The sequence below is a fragment of the Halichoerus grypus genome, chromosome 8, assembly GCF_964656455.1.
Source record: "Halichoerus grypus chromosome 8, mHalGry1.hap1.1, whole genome shotgun sequence".
In the NCBI taxonomy this organism is placed as follows: domain Eukaryota; kingdom Metazoa; phylum Chordata; class Mammalia; order Carnivora; family Phocidae; genus Halichoerus; species Halichoerus grypus.
The window spans coordinates 116,208,233-116,227,299 of NC_135719.1; the positions used below are offsets into that span (position 1 = coordinate 116,208,233).

Here is a 19,067-nt window from a genome sequence, read left to right on the forward strand (position 1 = left end):
AAACTTCAGCATGTGGAAAGCATTCTTATTCTAATCTAAATTTTAAGGAAGTATTTTATATGAATGGAGACTTTTAAAAATAGGTTAGAATATGCCTCACCATTGGACAAAATCTTGATTCTTTTTTTTTTTTTTTTAAGATTTTATTTGTTTATTTGACAGAGAGAGACACAGCGAGAGAAGGAACACAAGCAGGGGGAGTGGGAGAGGGAGAAGCAGGCGTCCCACAGAGCAGGGAGCCCGATGCGGGGCTCGATCCCAGGACCCTGGGATCATGACCTAAGCCGAAGGCAGACGCTTAATGACTGAGCCACCCAGGCGCCACTTGATTCTTAATAAGTAGAGGAACCTAATTTAACCAGTACATTTTTCCTATTTCTAAAAATTTGGTTCTTAAGCAAATATTAAATAAGAATTAAATATTTTACCTTTGAGAGTTTCTCTGACCATACAAGTCCAGGTTTGAATCCAATCTACTGGATTCTTGAAGCCAAAAGCAGTCACTAAATTTTTTCCCACTGCATTAATCCTAAGTCAAAACTTTTTGTTAGTTTTACTTTTATACTTTTTTTTTTTTTAAAGTAGGCTCCATGTCCAATGTGGAGCCCAGTGCAGGCTTGAACTCAAGACCCTGAGATCAAGACCTGAGCTAAAACCAACTGAGCCACCCACACACCCCTATTTTTACACTTAATGAAATTGTTTTCTAGATTAAATACACACACACACACACATATATATGGTCTAAAAAGATTCGGGTATAACATAATGTTACCTCATCACTCTTGAAAGAGTAGGGTTATATTGACCTTGTTTGGTGTCATTTGTCTCTGGAAATGTCCAGGTCTCTCTGCACTCTTGCAGCTAATTCTGTACCTGAAACGAATACAGTTAGACTAAGAGACCTCAGAAAAGGTGTTTTTCAATTTAGGTCACAAGTGGTTTCTGGGCATAAGTGAAATAGCGTGCCTTTGATGTTTTGGTAGCATTCACAAGTGCAAATACGGTGCAAAAACTAGGAATTAACACGAGTCAGGACCTCTGCATTCAAAGTGACTATGATTTCCTTCTCCAGAAAATGTGGGACGAGCTAGACCTCTGGCATTCCAAGCTAAATGAGCTGGATTCTGAAGTGCAGGACATTGTTGAACAGGATCCAGGACAGGCTCAAGAATGGATGGATAACTTGATGATTCCTTTCCAGCAGTATCAGCAAGTCTCACAGAGAGCGGAATCTAGAACCTCACAGTTAAATAAGGTATGAGAGTAACACGTGATAACTACCCTTAGCTTGTGGTATTGAGAAGGCTTTGAAACAAAATGAAAGTAGATATTCAGAGACCGCCAGTTTCTCTTCAATTGCCAGTTTAAGGTACTGAAGCTAGAGCCACACGACAGGTTCAGGTGGGCACCGGGAGGATAGATTTAACAGCTGACACCAGCAGGAAGTCTGCCTGGACAGGCGGAAGCAAGTGTCCAGAAGCCAGACTGCTGCAGGAGTCCAGCTGAGCATTGGGCTTCCCAGTAGGTCATGGGCATTTCCGACAGGCAATCTCAAGAATCCCTGAGGGGAGCCAGCCACAAGAAAGAATGTCATTCAGGAACAAGATACTGTCTCCCACCTTTCCAAGTAGGGGTCGTGGTGGGTGAGTTGTACATGTGATCTAGCAAGAACGAGGCAGGAGCCTAGGCCCAGACGAACTGGGATATTAGAGGAAAAGGCCTCGTATGGGAGGACAAAACTCAAATCCAGTTTTGAGAATGAAGCATAAAATGGGAACCAGACGAGTTGCAAGGCTACCTGGGAACTGTTACTGAGACCTATAGCATTAGGGTAGAACTTCTTAAGTCCTTTCCATGTATGGTCAGGATTATTTGTCTTAAAAGTTAGAAAGGTCAAAACCTGGAGGGTGTGGGCGACTCCCCCCAGGCACGGCCTGATTAGCAGTAACAAATTCTTCATTCAAGACTCCTTTGACTCAAGGAGAAGGTGTCAGACTCTTTGCTACGGCCTCTCTTTCACAGGCCACAATTAAGATGGAGGAATATCACGACCTTTTGAGGAGTACTGAGGCTTGGATAGAAAATACTGGCCGTTTGCTGGCCAATCCTGCTGACTATGACTCTTCAAAGGCGCTGAGTCAGCACGCCAGCACCCTTCAGGTGAGTGTTCTTTCTGCGTTCCCTGAGGGTCCTAGAATCTACATAATGGTTCGTGGTCTAGCTGACTATCGTGGTGCTTTTTCCCCTTCTTTCCCGAAAAACAACCTTATCTTCAACCATGCCAGATGGTAGAAGGAAGCTTGGAAGAGTGGCAGGCTCTAGACAGAAATTTTGGAGACAGGATCTAGTTCTTTCTGTCCTGACTCTTGGGTAATTTACTGTTTTCCTCCGTGGGCCTCAGTTTCCCCTATCTGTGAAGAAAGAATGTTGCAGTGATTGGTGTTGATGGTTTTGGTCAACAGAATTCTAAGATGGCTCCCAATATTGCTGTCCGCTGATGTACACAAGTGTATAACGCCGTCCTGCTAAGTGCAGGCAGGGATAGGAGAGTATGTGATGAATTAGCCACTCTATTAATTAGGTTACAGTATATGGCTAAGGTAATGGGTTAGTCACTCCCTTGAATAAATGATTAATCATGGTTATATGATTATAAGACTCCCTGAGAGCACACTGGAGAGTTCTCCAGCTGGCTTGATGAAGTAAGCTGCGATATTAGGGGAGGGCCAGGGGCCAGGACCCTCAGGCAGCCTTTAGAAGCTGAGAGTGACCCCCCCACCCCCCCAGTCAGTAGCCAGCAGGAAAACTGAGATCTCAGCCGTACAACTGAATTCTCCCAACAACCTAAGTGAACTTGGAAGAGAAACCTGTGCTCCAGATGGCACCTTGCGCAACCTTGTGGTAGCCTTTGATAACCAAGGACCCTCCTAAGCTATGCCTGTACTCTTGAGCCATGGAAACTAGGAGATAATACATTTGTTTTATTTTAAGCCACGAAGTTTGTGGCAATTAGTTACACAGCATTAGAAAACTAATCCATAGTTCCTTCCAGTTACAGCATGCTGTGATTCCAAACATTCTGTCATTTTGGTGCCCGATGTCTCCATGCTAGTTTACAAAGACCAAACAAATGAGGGTATTTTCTTACCTGGGGCCATGACTAAAAGAGATCTTCCAGATGCCAAGTATTGGCTTAAGTTTTACTGTGAAGGCGTATTTCCTTCTCTCATATTATTCAACCATAAGAAAGAATCTCTTAGGAAAAGGTTTATTCTATCACAGTTTTTAGAATAATCAGACCTCAACGTTGATCCAGCTCCTTTTTATATCTTTAGACTAGCACAATATATTCCCAAGAGAACAGCTGACTTCATACCTCCCTGATGTTTGAGATTTGTTGGCCCCTTTTGCCCTGTGATTGCCTTGTGGTAACTGTTATAAAGATGCCGTCTTTCAGCCACTTGTTTCTTTCTTCCCCTTGCCTGTGATTTCTGCCCCCACCTCTCGGGCTGGCTTTCCATGTCCCCGTAGCATGTCCTCTTTTATTTTAAGTTGCCTGTATTTTTTACCATTTTCAAGGAGTTTGCAAAGACAGAAAAGAGGAATTAATACTCTTTTCCTCAGATGCTTGTTCTGAGTTAAAAAAATTTTTTGTCAAGAATGAACTCAAAAGGTACCTGGCTGGCTCAGTCGGTTAAGTGTCTGCCTTCAGCTCAGGTCATGTTATCAGGGTCCTGGGATCGAGCCCCGCATTGGGCTTCTCTGCTCAGCGGGGAGCCTGGTTCTCCCTCTCCCTCTGCCGCTCCCCCTGCTCATGCTCTCCCGCTCTCTGTCAAATAAATAAATGGAATCTTTAAAAAAAGAGTGAACTCAGGCAAAAGCATCTAGACTTTTGCTACCTTCTACTGACACAAATGTAATGTGTAGAAGTATCTCTTAAACTGTTCAGAACATCCTAATTTGCTGGCCTTGGTTTATGAACTAGAACTTAGTGGAACTCTAGTTTATGAGCTAGAGGAAGTAGGCACAAAGGGAGTTTGATTTACCTCAGAAAGCATCCTCATAAATCCTCCAATGGGAAATAAGTCTCAAACAACTAGTTATATGTGAAATTCCCATTTTTTCCTATTTTGAAAATAGTTGTCCTATTTTTAAGATATCCTTTTCTATTTTTCTAGCATTACCAGGCATTGATTTTTTTTTTTAAAGATTTTGTTTTTATTTATTTGACAGAGAGAAAGAGAGAGCACAAGTAGGCAGAGCAGCAGGGAAAGGGAGAGGGAGAGGGAGAAGCAGGCTCCCTGCCGAGCAGGGACCCCGATGTGGGGCTCAATCCCAGGACCCTGGGATCATGACTTGAGCCAAAGGAGATGCTTAACCAACTGAGCCACCCAGGCATCCCAAGATTTCTGTTTTAATTGCACTATAACCTTCTACCTGGATTGTATTTGTTAATATAGGTTTTTATAACCCAAAGATGATTCTAGAGAGACGGCTGTTGTAATTAAGAATCGTTGAAACATAAATTGTCATTGTAAAAATAGAAAAACAACTTGTTTTTTAATAAATTTCATCGAGGTATAATTTACATATAGTAAAATACATCATATGTGTGTATATATATGTACATACATATATAGATATATATTTTTTATTTTATTTTATTTTATTATTATTATTTTTTATATATATATTTTAAAGTAAACTCTATACCCAATATGGGGCTTGAACTCATGACCCCAAGATTAAGAGTTGCATGTGCTACCAACTAAGCCCACCAGGTGCACCAAAATACACCTATTTTAAGTGTGCGACATCGAGTTTTGATGAAGGTATACAATTGTGTAACCACCACCACCATCAATATAAAGGACATCTCCATCACCCCAAAAAGTTTCCTCTGTCTCCTGCAGTCAGTCCCCTTTCACCAATCTTTAGCCCTATGAATCACTCACTCACTGTTTTCTATTAATATAGTTTGGCCTTTTCCACAATGTCCTATAAATAGAATCATACAATATGTATCTTTTATACCTGACTTCTTTTACTTGGCATAATGTTTTCAAGATTCATCCAGGTTGTTAATGTTTATAGATAGTTCATTCTTTTGCTTGGTGAGTAGTGTCCCATTTATGGAAATATGCAATATGTTAATCCCTTCACCAGTTAATGGACATTTGGCTTGTTTCAAGTTTGGGGCTGTGCTAGGTTAGCAGCTTAAGACAATAAACATTGATTACCTCCATTTCTGTGGGTCAGGAATTCAAGCATGGCTTAGCTGAGTGCCTCTGGCTCAAGGTCTCATAAGAATGCAGTCAAGCCTCAGTTTGGGTGAGGGAAAAGACAGGATGCACTTCCAAGGTCATTCACTTGGCTATTAGCAGGCCTCAGAAGATGTACTTCCATGTACAGACATGTGGCCCTCTGCCACAAGGCTGCCTCATGGCATGAAGTTGACTTCCCTCACTATGAACAATCTAAAAGAGGGAGCCCCCAGGACAAAAACAGTCTTTTTATAACCTAATCTTGGAAGTGACATCTCAGTACGTAAATCAGTAAAGCCAATAGTAAATAAGCAAGTAAATCAGTAAGCCCAGCCTACCTTCAAAGGAGCTGATTATAAGGGCATGGATATCAGGAGGTGGGGATTAGGAGGGTCCACTTAGGAGCTCCCCATCACAGGCTACTGTGAGCAAAGCTGCTGTGAACATTCATATACAGATCTTTGTGTGGATGTATGTCTTCATGTCATATCATTTGGTAAATACCTAGGAGTATGATTGCTGGCTTTTATAGTAAGTATTTAACTGAATAAGAAACTGTCAAATTGTTTTCCAAAATGGCTGGACCATTTTCAGCCCGCTGACCATGTGAGTTCTAATTGCTCCATATTCTCATCTGCACTTGATAGTATCTGTCTTTTAAATTTTAGCCATTCTAGTGATATGTGGTGGTATCTCATGGGATGGTTTAAATGGCCTTTCTTTATGAGTAACTACTTATTTATTTGAATGTAATTTACTTATGTGTTTGTCATTTGTATACTTCCTTTGTGATATGTCTGTTGAATTTTTTAATTGGGCTGTTTGTCTATTATTGAATTGTAAATGTTATTTATAAAATATTCTAAAAACCAACCCTTTATCAGATATATGATTTACAAATATTCTCCTGGTCTGTGGCTTGCCTTTTCATTCTCAGTCTTGTCTTTCAGAGAGCAAATGTTAGGTATTTGATGGAGTCCAATTTATCAATATTTTTCTTTTATGGCATATAGCCTTTTGTGTTGTATCTAAGGAGTCTTTACCTAACCCAGGGTCACAAGGGTCTCCTCCTGCCTTTTCTTCTAGAAATTTTATAGTTTTAACTCTTAGATCAATTTCAGGTTTGTTTTTGAATATGGTATGAAGGTTCATTTTTTTCTATGGGTTCTGAGTGTTCCAGCACCATTTGTTGAAAAGACTCACCATTGAATTACTTTGGTACCTTATTTAAAATCAACTGCCTTGGGGCGCCTGGGTGGCTCAGTCCCTAAGCGTCTGCCTTCGGCTTGGGTCATGATCCCAGGGTCCTGGGATTGAGCCTCACATCGGGCTCCCTGCTCGGTGGGGAACCTGCTTCTCCCTCTCCCACTTCCCCTGCTTGTGTTCCTTCTCTCGCTGTGTCTTTCTCTGTCAAATAAATAAATAAAATCTTAAAAACATAAAAAAATAAAAAATAAATGAAATCAACTGCCTTGTTGAAAATCAATGTGGGTCTAATTCTAGGCTTTCTCTTCTGTTCTGCTGATCTGTGTGTCCTTTCACTGATGTGACAGAGTCTGGATTACTATAGCTTTAGAGTAAGTCTTGAAACCAGGTCCCATAAATTCTACAACTAGTTCTTTTTCAAATTTGTTTTGGCTAATCTGGGTCTTTTGCGGTTCCATATGCGTTTCGGAATCAGTTTGTCAATAGACACAGGCCTATTGGAATTTTGAGTGGATTGCATTAAATGTATTGATCAATTTGGCAAGAATTGACATCTTAATCATATTGACTATTCCAGTCCAGGAACATGATGTATCTTTTTATTTTGGTCTTTTTTAATTTCTCTCGGCAGTGTTTCATAATCTTCAGTGTACAGGTCTTACACATAAATTGTTGAATTTATCCCTAAGTATTTTGTTTATAATGCTATTATAAATAGTATTATTGGTAAAAAAAAGCATTGGTTTTAAGGTTTGTTTTCCATAAAGTTTTCTTCTTCTAGTATCTTGAATAAGGACAATATAAATTCTGAATAACCTTATAAGTTTTAGAGACTTATGACTAGAATTCTAATTGAATTAAGCAGATGTTCTTTCTCATACCGTATTATGTTTTATGGAATTACCTGAAGACTACATGAGCAGGTTGAACATTTCCAGTTGGTGGCTGAGATATTTTGAAATGTTAATTTTGAAAGGTAATACATTTTAATTGTTAAAAGAAAAAGAAAGAAATTATAAGGAAGAATGTCTAAGAAATTATAAAAATGGAGGTTTTTCACTTTCATTTGGTTTTATCAGGTAGAGTCCCTTTGGTGCCAAGTTATTCGGGTCAACTCGAGCCGTAGGGATGTCTCAGGGCGATCAGTAGCATCCTGTGGGATGTCCTGCCAGGACAGTGGCACCAGGACTGACAAGCCACAGGATTGCCACTTCATTTCCCATCCCCACTTCATTTACCTATTTCTCTCAAATTCATGTTCCCAAAAGTACAAGTCCAGTCAATGAGAGAGAGCCCGAATGGCTTTCTTGGACCTAATTTCAAATTACAGAGGGATGGACTACAGGTCAGGTGTTCCTGGTTCTGTCACCGTTGGCTGGAGGAGCAGGGTTACATGGTATAAAATAGCTGCTGGAGTTGCTCTAAAGCCACCCAGTGTTGTTGGGGCACCTGGGTGGCTCAGTCAGTTAAGCATCTGCCTCCGGCTCTGTTCATGATCCCAGGGTCCTGGGATCGAGCCCCGCTTCGGGCTCCCTGCTTAGTGGGGAGTCTGCATCTTCCTCTCCCTCTGCTGCTCCCCCGCTTGTACTTTCTCTTGCTCTCCTGCTCTCTGTCAAATAAATAAATACAATCTTTATTAAAATAAAAAAAATGATATGAATAGGAGTTTGAAATATTGAGACAAATTTAAAATTTCTCTGATTTACATTTTTTTAAAAGTATGAAGAACGTGTTATTTTTTTTTAAGATTTTTTTTTTTTTTTTTGAGAGAGAGAATGAGCAGGGCAGAGGGAGAGGGAGAACCAGGCTCCCTGCTGAGCAGGGAGCCTGATGCAGGACTCCATCCCAGGACCCTGGGACCATGACCTGAGCCGAAGGCAGATGCTTAACTGACTGAGCCACCCAGGCGCCCTTGATTTACACTTTTTTTACTAAGGTATAATTGACATACATTATATGAGTTGCAGGTATACAATGTAACGATTTGATATTTGCACGTATTGTGAAATCATCACAGTACATCACGATACATAATTACAAAATTTTCTCTGATTTATATTTTAATCAACTCGTTTCAGTATCTTGATGTTCTCTCTTTTTTTCCCTTGTTTTCCACTGTGTAGATGGCTTTGGAAGATTCAGAACAGAAACACAATCTTTTGCGTTCAATTTTCTCGGATCTAGAAGACTTGTCAATAATTTTTGAAACCGATGATTTAGCAAAGTCCGTACAAGAGTTAAGTCGTCAAGTAGCAGCTTTACAACAAAAAATCATGGAAAGCCTTCCACAGATTCAGCGGGTGGCTGATGTGAGTTGGCACTATAAAGATGTGATTTCTTATTTTTAATTTATATTTCATTTAGTAAATTAGAGTTATACTGCTAATCAACTCCTAATTATATGAAGACATTGGTCTGGTATGTTTTTCATTTATGTTATTTCTTTTTTTTTTTTTAAGATTTTATTTATTTTAGGGTGAGTGAGTAGGGGGAGGGGCAGAGAGAGAGGGAGTGGCAGAGAATCTCAAGCACACTCCATGCTGAGCAAGGAGCCTGGCACGGGGCTCGATCTCACAACTCTGACATCATGACCTGAGCCAAAACCAAGAGTTAGATGCTTAACCGACTGAGTCACACAGGTGCCCCTATGTTCTTATTTCTTGAATTATATTTTACTTTAATTTGCAACCCATGGTACATATCCCCATTCTCAGTCCAGAAATGGTCTATTTAAAGGAAAGAATCCTGATCAAAGAAACTCACTGTTTTCTCTTTGTCAGAGAGGTGATATTATTGATACAAAAGCACAGATTAGCAAAGAGGGAGTTAAACAGATAACCTCCCAAGTCTTTATTCACCAATAGCAAATATTTACTGTGGGGCTGCTGTATGGCAGCCACAGGATTTTTAAATAATTTTATTTGTTTTAGTTTGAAACATGTGAGGCATTTATTTAAGGATGAAGTCACATAGCAAAGGCAGGTACAATTAGTCTTAATTATTTACTTTTTGTTTCTCAGTTACATTCCCTACGTCACACTTAATGTAACTTCAGGGAATAATCATTGTTAAACATTCTTGGTTATTGAAGCTTATGCCAAGGTTTTTAAATGCTTTTACAATTTTTGATATATGCTTTCTTATATCTTTTTCAATATAAGATGCAAAAAAATAATTCCAATATAATTTAACTTTTCTTCATAACTTGGAGATATCACTACAAAGTTGCTATACTCATTGTTTCATTTGCTTATAAAGTTACGTTTATCTGATATTAAATGGCTCCAAACTGCTTAAGTTTGAAACCCTCAGTCTATTTCTATGTAGTTTTTCCTATCCCCTTCATTATTAGCTGTACCTTTTGGTCACTACAGTGTCTCTCTGCATTAAGCTCTTTTTTTTTTTTTTTTTTAAAGATTTTATTTATTCATTTGAGAGAGAGAGAGAGAGAGAGCATAAGCCAGGGATAGAGGCAGAGGGAGAAGCAGACTCCCCACTGAGCAGGGAGCCTGATGTGGGGCTCGATCCTGGACCCTGGGACCATGACCTGAGCCAAAGGCAACTGCTTAACCGACTGGGCCACCCAGGCGCCCCTCTGCATTGAGCTCTTAAGTAAAGGTCTGAAGGCCTTCTTACAGTGCAAGTGGACTTCAATATGAAGGGTTTGTACCCTGTATTCATCCATTTATGGTTTTACAGCACATATTCTTCCACACGTGGGATCTGTAGCCCGTGTGTAGGTTTATAGCGCACAATGCAGCATTTTCACTGTAAGGTTCTTGGCTAAGTCCTAGAGGTTGACATTGATCAGAGAATAACCACTAAAACAGGTGATCTATTGTTTATAAATTAATCTGAGGATGTTATAAAGTAATTTAGTGACTCTGCATGACAATAGTTCATTGGGGTATTGGCAAGAAAATCCTGTCAATTTTTCCAGCTCCTTTTGTGTTTGTTTTCCAAGGGTGACTTTATCATTTTACATAAAGTGATAGAATTTTTTTAAATGTTAGACCCACTTGTATTTAAGTGTTTAAACACATTCCAAAGATAAATCTAAAGAGTTCGTAGATATTGAGAATTTACTTAAAAATTGATTCAGGGGTGCCTGGCTGGCTCAGTTGGGACAGCATCCAACTCTTGATCTTGAGATCATGAGTTTGAGCCCCATGTTAGATATAGAAATTACTAAAAATACAAATAAACTTTAAAAAATTGATTCAGATGCATAATACTTTTGATCTCATAGTGTGAATAATTGAAAATTCCCTTATGAAAAGTTTTAACTCAACAAGGTATAAGCAATGCTTTATAGTGTGGTATGCTATTAATAGAATGACCTTTTCATTGAAAGCAATCAACAGGGTGCCTGGCTAGCTCAGTCAGTTGGGCATCTGCCTTCGGCTCAGGTCATGGTCCTAGAGTCCCAGGATCAAGTCCCACGTCAGGCTCCCTGCTCAGTGGGGAGTCTGCTTCTCCCTCTGCCCTTCACCCTGCTTGTGCTCTCTCTTGCTCACTCTCTCTCTCAAAAAAAAAAAAAAAAAAGCAGTCAACATCTATGTACACTTTGTTAGTTTTTTTTTATTCCAGTATAGTTAACATATAGTGTTATATTAGTTTCAGGTATACAATATAGTGATTCAACAATTCTGTACGTTACTCGGTGCTCATCACAATAAGTGTACTCTTAAACCTCTTCACCTATTTCACCCATCCCCCACCCACCTTCCTTCTGGTAACCATCAGTTTGTTCTCTATAGTTAAAAGTCTGGTTTTTGGTTTGTTTCTTTTTTTTCTCTATTCATTTGTTTTGTTTTCTAAATTCCACATATGAGTGAAATCATATGGTATTTGTCTTTCTCTAACTGACTTATTTCACTTAGCATTATACTCTCTAGTTCCATCCATCTTGTTGTAAATGACAAGATTTCATTCTTTTTTATGGCTAAGTAATATCCCATTATATATATATACCCCACATCTTCTTTGTCCACTCATCTATCGATGGACACTTAGGTTGCTTCCATAATTTGTCTATTGTAAGTAATGCTGCAATAAACATAGGGGTGCTGTATCTCTTCAAATTAGTTTTGTATTCTTTACCACTAGTGGAATTACTGGATCACATGGTAATTCCATTTTTAATTTTTGAGGATCCTCCAGACTGTTTTCCACAGTGGCTGCACCAGTTTGCATTCCCACCAACAGCACACATTTCCTTTCTCTCCACATGCTTGCCAACCCTTGTTTCTTGTGTTTTTTACTTTAGCCATTTTGACAGATGTGAGGTGATATCTCATTGTGGTTTTGATTTGCATTTCCTTGATGATGAGTGATGTTGAGCATCTTTTCATGTGTCTGTTGGCCATCTGTATGTCTTCTTTGGTGAAATGTCTGTTCACGTCTTCTTCCCATTTTTGATTGGATTATTTGGATTTTTTGGTGTTGAACTGTATAAGTTCTTTATATAGTTTGGGTACTAACCCTTTATTGGATATGTCATTTGCACATATTTTCTCCCATTCCATAGGATGCCTTTTAGTTTTGTTGATTGTTTCTTTTGCTGTGCAGAAGCTTTTTATCTTGATGTAGACCCAGTGGTTTATTTTTGCTTTTGTTTCCCTTGCCTCAGGAGACATATCTAGAGAGATGTTACGGCCAATGTCAAAGAAGTCACTACCTTGTTCTCCTCTAGGATTTTTATGGTTTCATATTTCACATTTAGGTCTTTAATCCATTTTGAGTTTATTTTTGTGTATATTATAAGGATGTGGTCCAGTTTCATTCTTTTGCATGTAGCTGTCCAGTTTTCCCAACACCATTTGTTGAAGATAGACTTGGTTAATTTTTAAGAACTATAAGTGGCATTTTTTATTAAATAGGAGAATAGAATACATAGCAATAAGTTGTGTTTTATGGATTATTAACAGACAGTATATACTGCATGAGAGTTTTTGTTTCTGAAATTCTAGGATGTGGTTGCTATTGAAACTGAAGTAAAATCAATAGAGAAAAAAGTTTCAAAAATCAGAGCTATCCTCTTATCAAAAGAAATATTTGATTTTTCACCGGAAGAACATCTTAAGCATGGGGAGGTAAGGAAGCATGGATCATTATTAAAAACATTTTCTTATAATAATTATGTTTATTTTTAAATATGTAATAATATGATGCGATAAAAAGTACTTAGTCTTGCTAGAATAATAGCAAAATAAAGTTGGGAAATAGATAGGAATGACAATAAATATCATGTTTTAGATCATACAGTACTATGTGTAAAAAGAATTTTCCTATAGGTTTTTTTGTTTTGTTTTGCTTTTTCTTCTGAAAACTTCAAATTTTGGGAGTTTTGCCTTCATGTCAATTCCCAGTGCTTAATAGTTCAAGAGCTTGAGCCTCTAGGTCAAGAGAACTGCGTTCTAGACCCAACTGCACTGCTTACGGGCTATGTGACTTTGAGCAATTTAGTTAACGTTTCTTGGATTCTCTTTCATATCTGCACATTGGTATTGTAGTTATCGTACTGGACAATTACAGTGTATACAGAGCCCCTAGCACGGGATCTGGGACATATTAAACAGCATACAGACTTGATTCCCTGTCAGCCTAGCGGTTAGGAGCCCGTGCTTTGGAATCAGGCAGGCCTGGACTCTACTCCCAGTTCTGCCTTTTACAGTCTGACCTCCTCTGGGTCTTCTAACTTCTGTGCACCCAATTTCCGTACTGTGACATGGAAGTTCTGATACCTACCTCCCAGGATTATATAAATCCAGAGCTTGATGGAGCAGGTGTCATTCAAGCAAAATATAATTATATTTTTGGGACTTCGGAAATTTGGCAGGACCGTTCAAGAAGCATTTTTTGAGAGCTTCCTGTGGGAAGCCCCATGCTAGGCGCAGAGGCTCTGAACGTCAGAGGTAGTATTTGCCCCTTGGACAGCTCACTGCCTGGTGACACAAAGCAAAGCACCAGTTCTGCAGAGTGGGGGGCGGGGCGAAGAGAGGGAAGGCAAGGGTGGTCCAAACGCAGAACCTAGTGCTGAAAATAAGTCAAACAGAGAAAGACATGTATCATATGACCTCACTGATATGAGGAATTCTTAATCTCAGGAAACAAACTGAGGGTTGCTGGAGTGGGGGGTGGGGTGGGAGGGATGGGGTGGCTGGGTGATGGACACTGGGGAGGGTATGTGTTCTGGTAAGCGCTGTGAATTGTGCAAGACTGTTGAATCACAGATCTGTACCTCTGAAACAAATAATGCAATATATGTTAAGAAAAAAAAAGAAGAAGATAGCAGGAGGGGGGGAAATCGGAGGGGTAGATGAACCATGAGAGACGATGGACTCTGAAGAACAAACTGAGGGTTCTAGAGGGGAGGGGGGGTGGGAGGATGGGTTGGCCTGGTGATGGGTATTGAGGAGGGCACGTTCTGCATGGAGCACTGGGTGTTATGCACAAACAATGAATCATGGAACACTATATCTAAAACTACTGATGTAATGTATGGGGATTAACATAACAATAAAAAAATTAAAAAAAATAAAATAAAATAAAAATAAAAAAAAAAAAGAACCTAGCGCTGATGGGTTACTCTTGCCTCAGGCCTTCTTTCCTGAGACCTTTAGCCATCCAGTCACAAGTGATCTGAGAGTTCTTTTCAGTCTGAGCCAAGGAAATGCTTTAAAAATCAAAACTATAGATTAAAGACTAAATCATACAGTATTTTAACTTTGAACAGACTCAGCAGTGGCCATTTCTTTTCATTTATGTACCATGCTTATCTGATACAATTAAGGTCATACTTGAAAACATCCGTCCCATGAAGAAAGCCATTGCTGAACTCGTGTCTTACCAAGTGGAACTGCGGTGGCCCCAGACAGGAATGAAACCTCTACCTGTGTTTCAGCGGACAAATCAGCTTTTACAAGATATAAAACTGTTGGAAAATGTGACTCAGGAACAAAATGAATTATTAAAGGTGAGCAGTTTATGATGATGACAGCCAACTTATAGGCTGAAAATGTTTGGCAAAAGCTGGTTTTGTTTTCGGTTTTAATGGTTGGGTCAGTGAGAGTCCCATGACTGTTAGATGCTGCCTTTGTTGATTCCTCTTGGTCTCTTCCAGTATTATTATCCAAGAGGTGACATTTGATAAAAGAGAGTATCTTATTGCTCAAATTCTCAGTTCTTACTCTTGTTCGGTCGAAAGCACTAAAGCATAGTTATGATCTGTTTGATTCCATCCTGTGATTATTGAAGAACTCCACGAGTAAATGCTATGGGGAGAGATTCGAACCTGAGCAGTATAATCTCCTGAGACCCTTACAGTAACCAGCACCATAATAATCTCTCTATACATTTCAGTAACTTTCCTATTAATCATCTCATTTTACTCTCCAACATGTGGTACAGATAGAGTTGGCACCTTGCCAACTTTTTTTTACATAAAAGGAGACAAGAGTCAGAAGGTTAGATGACTTGCTGAAAGACCACTGAGTTAACTTGTGTCCAGATTAATTTGTGTGCAAATAAGACAAGAATTTGAGTTTCTAGACTCCTGGTATCATTCATTCTCCATATCAGGGTCTCTTTCTTCTAACTGATAGCATCTTTCATCCTCTCCACAGAGGGTTTTTTTTTTTTTTTTTAATTCTTATGTTTTGATTGATCTCCAGGCCCAGGTCAGGAATCATTATTAGATAGAAATTACATTTTTCTTTGGTTTGCATTCCTAGATTAACAACCACTTTCACAAGAACAGAAAGTTCCTGAAAGAGCCTTAAATTCCACAGACTTTTCAACTCCATTGGTAGGTCCCACCCCATCCTCCCACCACCCACTGGTTTTTCCTTATTAGATGGGTTGGGGTAGGAGAAAGGTTATTTTTTTCCCCTCCTTCCCAACCACCACCTGATTTTAGGGGAGAAAGCTGCTCATTGTCCCTCTTGAATTTCATTCCCATTTAGCTGGCTACTCTGTGTTCTCCTAAGATTTGAAGATATTGTAACCTCTGGTTTGAGTCTTAGCTCATAGAATCTCTCTGTCCTGGCTACTGATCAGCAGATGTCATTTCCTAACAACCACAGGGAGAAAAAAGATCAGGTACTCTGTGTACTACTTTTTAATACGATAAAGAGAAGAAAACAGAGATACAAATTTGATCTATCCTTTTTAATCTTTTTTTTTTGTGTGTGTATGTGCTTTATTGGTTTCCTGGTCAGGAAAAGAAAATAACAGTTGTAACTATGCTTTAAAGTGGCTTCTTCACAGGATGAGAAGGGGGAAATAGAAGAAGAAATTATATTTTGTGCCAAGTTAGGTCTCAAACTGTGCTGCTTAAATTTTCCATGTTATTATGTAAGTGGAAATCAGATGTCATCTCATATATTTCAAAATTAAGTAAGCCAGTGGTAATGAAAATCATTAGAGTATGGTACATTTCTTTTAATTTCTATTTTGGATATTGTAAGTGCCCTCATTATGGAAAACAAGACAAATTACTTTGGGGAGGGCAGTGGGTAATAGAATGTAGCTCATTATTGAGGGTTGGGGAACAGGTGTGTGCAGTGAACCTAGTTACTTATTTCCAGCCCACAGCTAAAATTATGATTAAATATTAAAGAAAATACAAGGAAGAATTCTATGTTGGCCAGAAACTTTGAAGTTTTAAAAGGCATTTTGCTTCATTGTGTAGCATACTTTATCTTTTTATATATATATATACTTTCTTTATCTTTCTATCATACTTTGATCATACAGCTTAGTCCACAAATAGGTTTGAGCTTCACTACTTCCTTAACACTAGATTCAATGTGTTTTTCTGGTTAATTTTGCCTTTTCCTCCTGCCAACTCAGACTGCTCTTGAACCCTCAGCCTCTTACTCATAAAATGTACATCACTGATCCCAAGGGTTACCGGGTGAGGATGTGGCTGGAATGGGAAAACTTATCATCTGTCAGATCACATGCCCTTTCTGCTCTGAATCAGTGATGTCACCTTTCTATGTGGAAAGCATCACATCGAGCATGCATTAAAAGAGCATGTACGACATATCAGTAGTTTCATAAAACTTGGCAACTTTATGTTAACATGCCATCAAATGCTTCCCAGAATAAGCCCACTAGACTTACGAGCAAAGGCATGTCTTATTATGCTTGTACTCCAAGCGCTGCCCGAGGTGTCCTGGCATCTAGTAGAGCAAGAAAGTCAGGTGCCAGCTCTATGAACATTCCTCTCTGTATTTAGGCTTCCATTTTCTACTGCAACCTATGTGGGTGTGTATTTGTTGTAATTGATTGAAACTTGTGGTGGGGATAGATGTTGGAAGTAATCCATGAATCTAGTCCTTAGATTATGACAAAGATTCTTCTTTGGGGCGGGGGCTCTTTTATAGATCGTCATAAAACAGACCGATGAATGCAATGAAGACATAGAAAATTTGAAGCAGATCTTAAATAATTATTCAGCTGAGTTCTCCCATGAACGTCTGTCACCAGACCAAGCTGCCAACCCGACACATGTACAGGTATGTCTCTTTAATTTATTTGCCCTGTAGTTCATTCAGCAATTGCTTACTAAGCCATTGGTGTCTAGAAGCCTCTGGGATGGTACAGTGTGTTTCCTCCTTTCTTCCAACTGAAGGTATATTATGTGTATATTCACTTTCCATTCCGATTTCATAAAAGAGGTGCATTTGGGTCTGAATTTGCTCTGCCACCGAAGAAGCTGATGTAACACAGGATATTTGGACAACCTGATTTTCCACCTCGCTTTCTGAGATAGGGGCCAGGCAGGGTGGGCGGGCTGGGCTTTACAGGTAAACACCCTGAACCCTGTTGTAATGAAGAGTTTCATACACTAAGTAGTATTTCCATATGCCATAATTAGCAATATCCTGTGGACCCAGTTACAGTGGTGTGCATATTAACCCTCTACTGCTAGGGTTTTTTGTTTTTTGTTTTTAATTTAGTCTTTGTTTTCGAATTAGTATTTCTATAACAAAAAAACCTGATTGTGTGCCAAGCATTGTAAAGAGCTGCATTTATCCTACTATGAAGTTGATTTGGGCAGGTGAATGCTATGGTATTCAAAACCGGGTTATGACACTTGCTAGCTGTGAGGTCTAAAGCAAATTACTTACAGAGAGGGGTCTAAGGGCACACACCTATTAGGTGGTGGACTCAGTAAGGCAGACTCAACATTAAAGACTCAGTATTGCAAATCTGTTAAATTTCCCATCACATTAAAAAATATGAGGACCCTAAAGAGCTTTGGTTTATATGAATCATATCTACTGATATAGAAAGAAATGAGAACTCAAACATGTAAAAATAATTTAGTTTATTTTAAAATAACAATGATAAACCCATTACATATTGATAGAAATAACGTATTTTTATGGAAGAAGTTACAATTTCCAAAAGCAAATGTAGTGAGAGGAGTGACCTTGTTTTACATTCTTGCAAATCTCTTAAATGTCTGGCTTGGTAGAAGACAACTAGATTCTCATCGGCTTCTGCATTCCATCTGTTGAGGTATGTAGTTGTGTTTGAAGTATATAAAAACAACCCAACCTCTCAACAAGATGTACTTGGAAAAGAAAGGAATATTTTAATAACCTTTTTGAAAAATTGTCGACATTCTTTGAAACTAAACTCCGATAAGTAGAAGTTACTCACAGGTTTGTTGTTAAATGGAATCCAAATCCATGTCAATGAACTTTCATGCTCTTGCATTAAGACCCGTTGGCCTACTTGTACTTTGAATGGATCTTCTAACTGTGCATGGTTTTATGATGTCATGCTTGATTGTTTGGAAAATTTTGTTTCGCCAGCCACACAGATCCTCCAAATATGTCAACATTTCAGTAGTTGATATTAAAAAATTCACACTTGTTAATATTAACATTTATCTTTTCAGAAAAATCTGTTAGTATTTCTATATTTGTCTAGCTTAGCAGCTGTATTTTTCTAAGTGAAAATAGCATTTTATGAAAAAAATGGGTAGTTCAGCTCAAAACTTAAATAACCACACAGAGCTTTTCCTCCATCATCATACTTTGGCACACGGCAGAAGCGCTTTATGCGTACTTTCCACCTTGTCACACAGAATATTAAAAGTGCATGTTCTTTATCAAGAATATTCTTTAAAAAAAAAAGCATATTCTTAAGCCAAACTGGCTTTTTTTTTTTTCACAGTTGAGCACATGATAGTGAAGAATCTAGTAACTAATATAGTTGATGTCCCTGCCTTGATTCATATGAAGTGCAAGTAGTTTTACCCACCATTGCTTTGGCATCATCCTATAGTGAAAAATGGCAGCAGAGTAAAAAGGGCAGATAACATTTTAGTATTATTATGAAAACGATCTTGACCTCACCGAGTGGGAACCCCCAGGGATTCTGTAGATGCCACTTTGAGAACTACTGTGCCTCTATAAGTTTGGTGTGCAAACTGCTGTTTCTCTTAGGGTTATTCTAATGGCTGGCATATTAGGTCTGTTGGGAGGCATTTTAACTCTGAAGTTTAGTGTTTATTGAAAATGGACACACAGCACTGCCAACTCCTATTTACTTTAGTTCTCATTTCCCAAA

General features: G+C 38.8%; 1 protein-coding gene across 6 annotated transcripts in view; it reads left to right on the forward strand.

Moving 5' to 3' along the window:
- The window catches only part of SYNE2 (spectrin repeat containing nuclear envelope protein 2), a 315,251-nt gene that overhangs the window by 189,260 nt on the left and 106,924 nt on the right, over positions 1-19,067 (forward strand). For all 6 annotated transcript variants that reach the window (XM_078053796.1, XM_078053797.1, XM_078053799.1 and 3 more), the window contains 6 exons: positions 1,076-1,258; positions 2,026-2,163; positions 8,597-8,782; positions 12,446-12,568; positions 14,269-14,451; positions 16,868-16,999. In XM_078053796.1, coding sequence (XP_077909922.1) covers positions 1,076-1,258; positions 2,026-2,163; positions 8,597-8,782; positions 12,446-12,568; positions 14,269-14,451; positions 16,868-16,999 — 945 coding nt within the window. The remainder of the gene's footprint in view (positions 1-1,075; positions 1,259-2,025; positions 2,164-8,596; positions 8,783-12,445; positions 12,569-14,268; positions 14,452-16,867; positions 17,000-19,067) is intronic.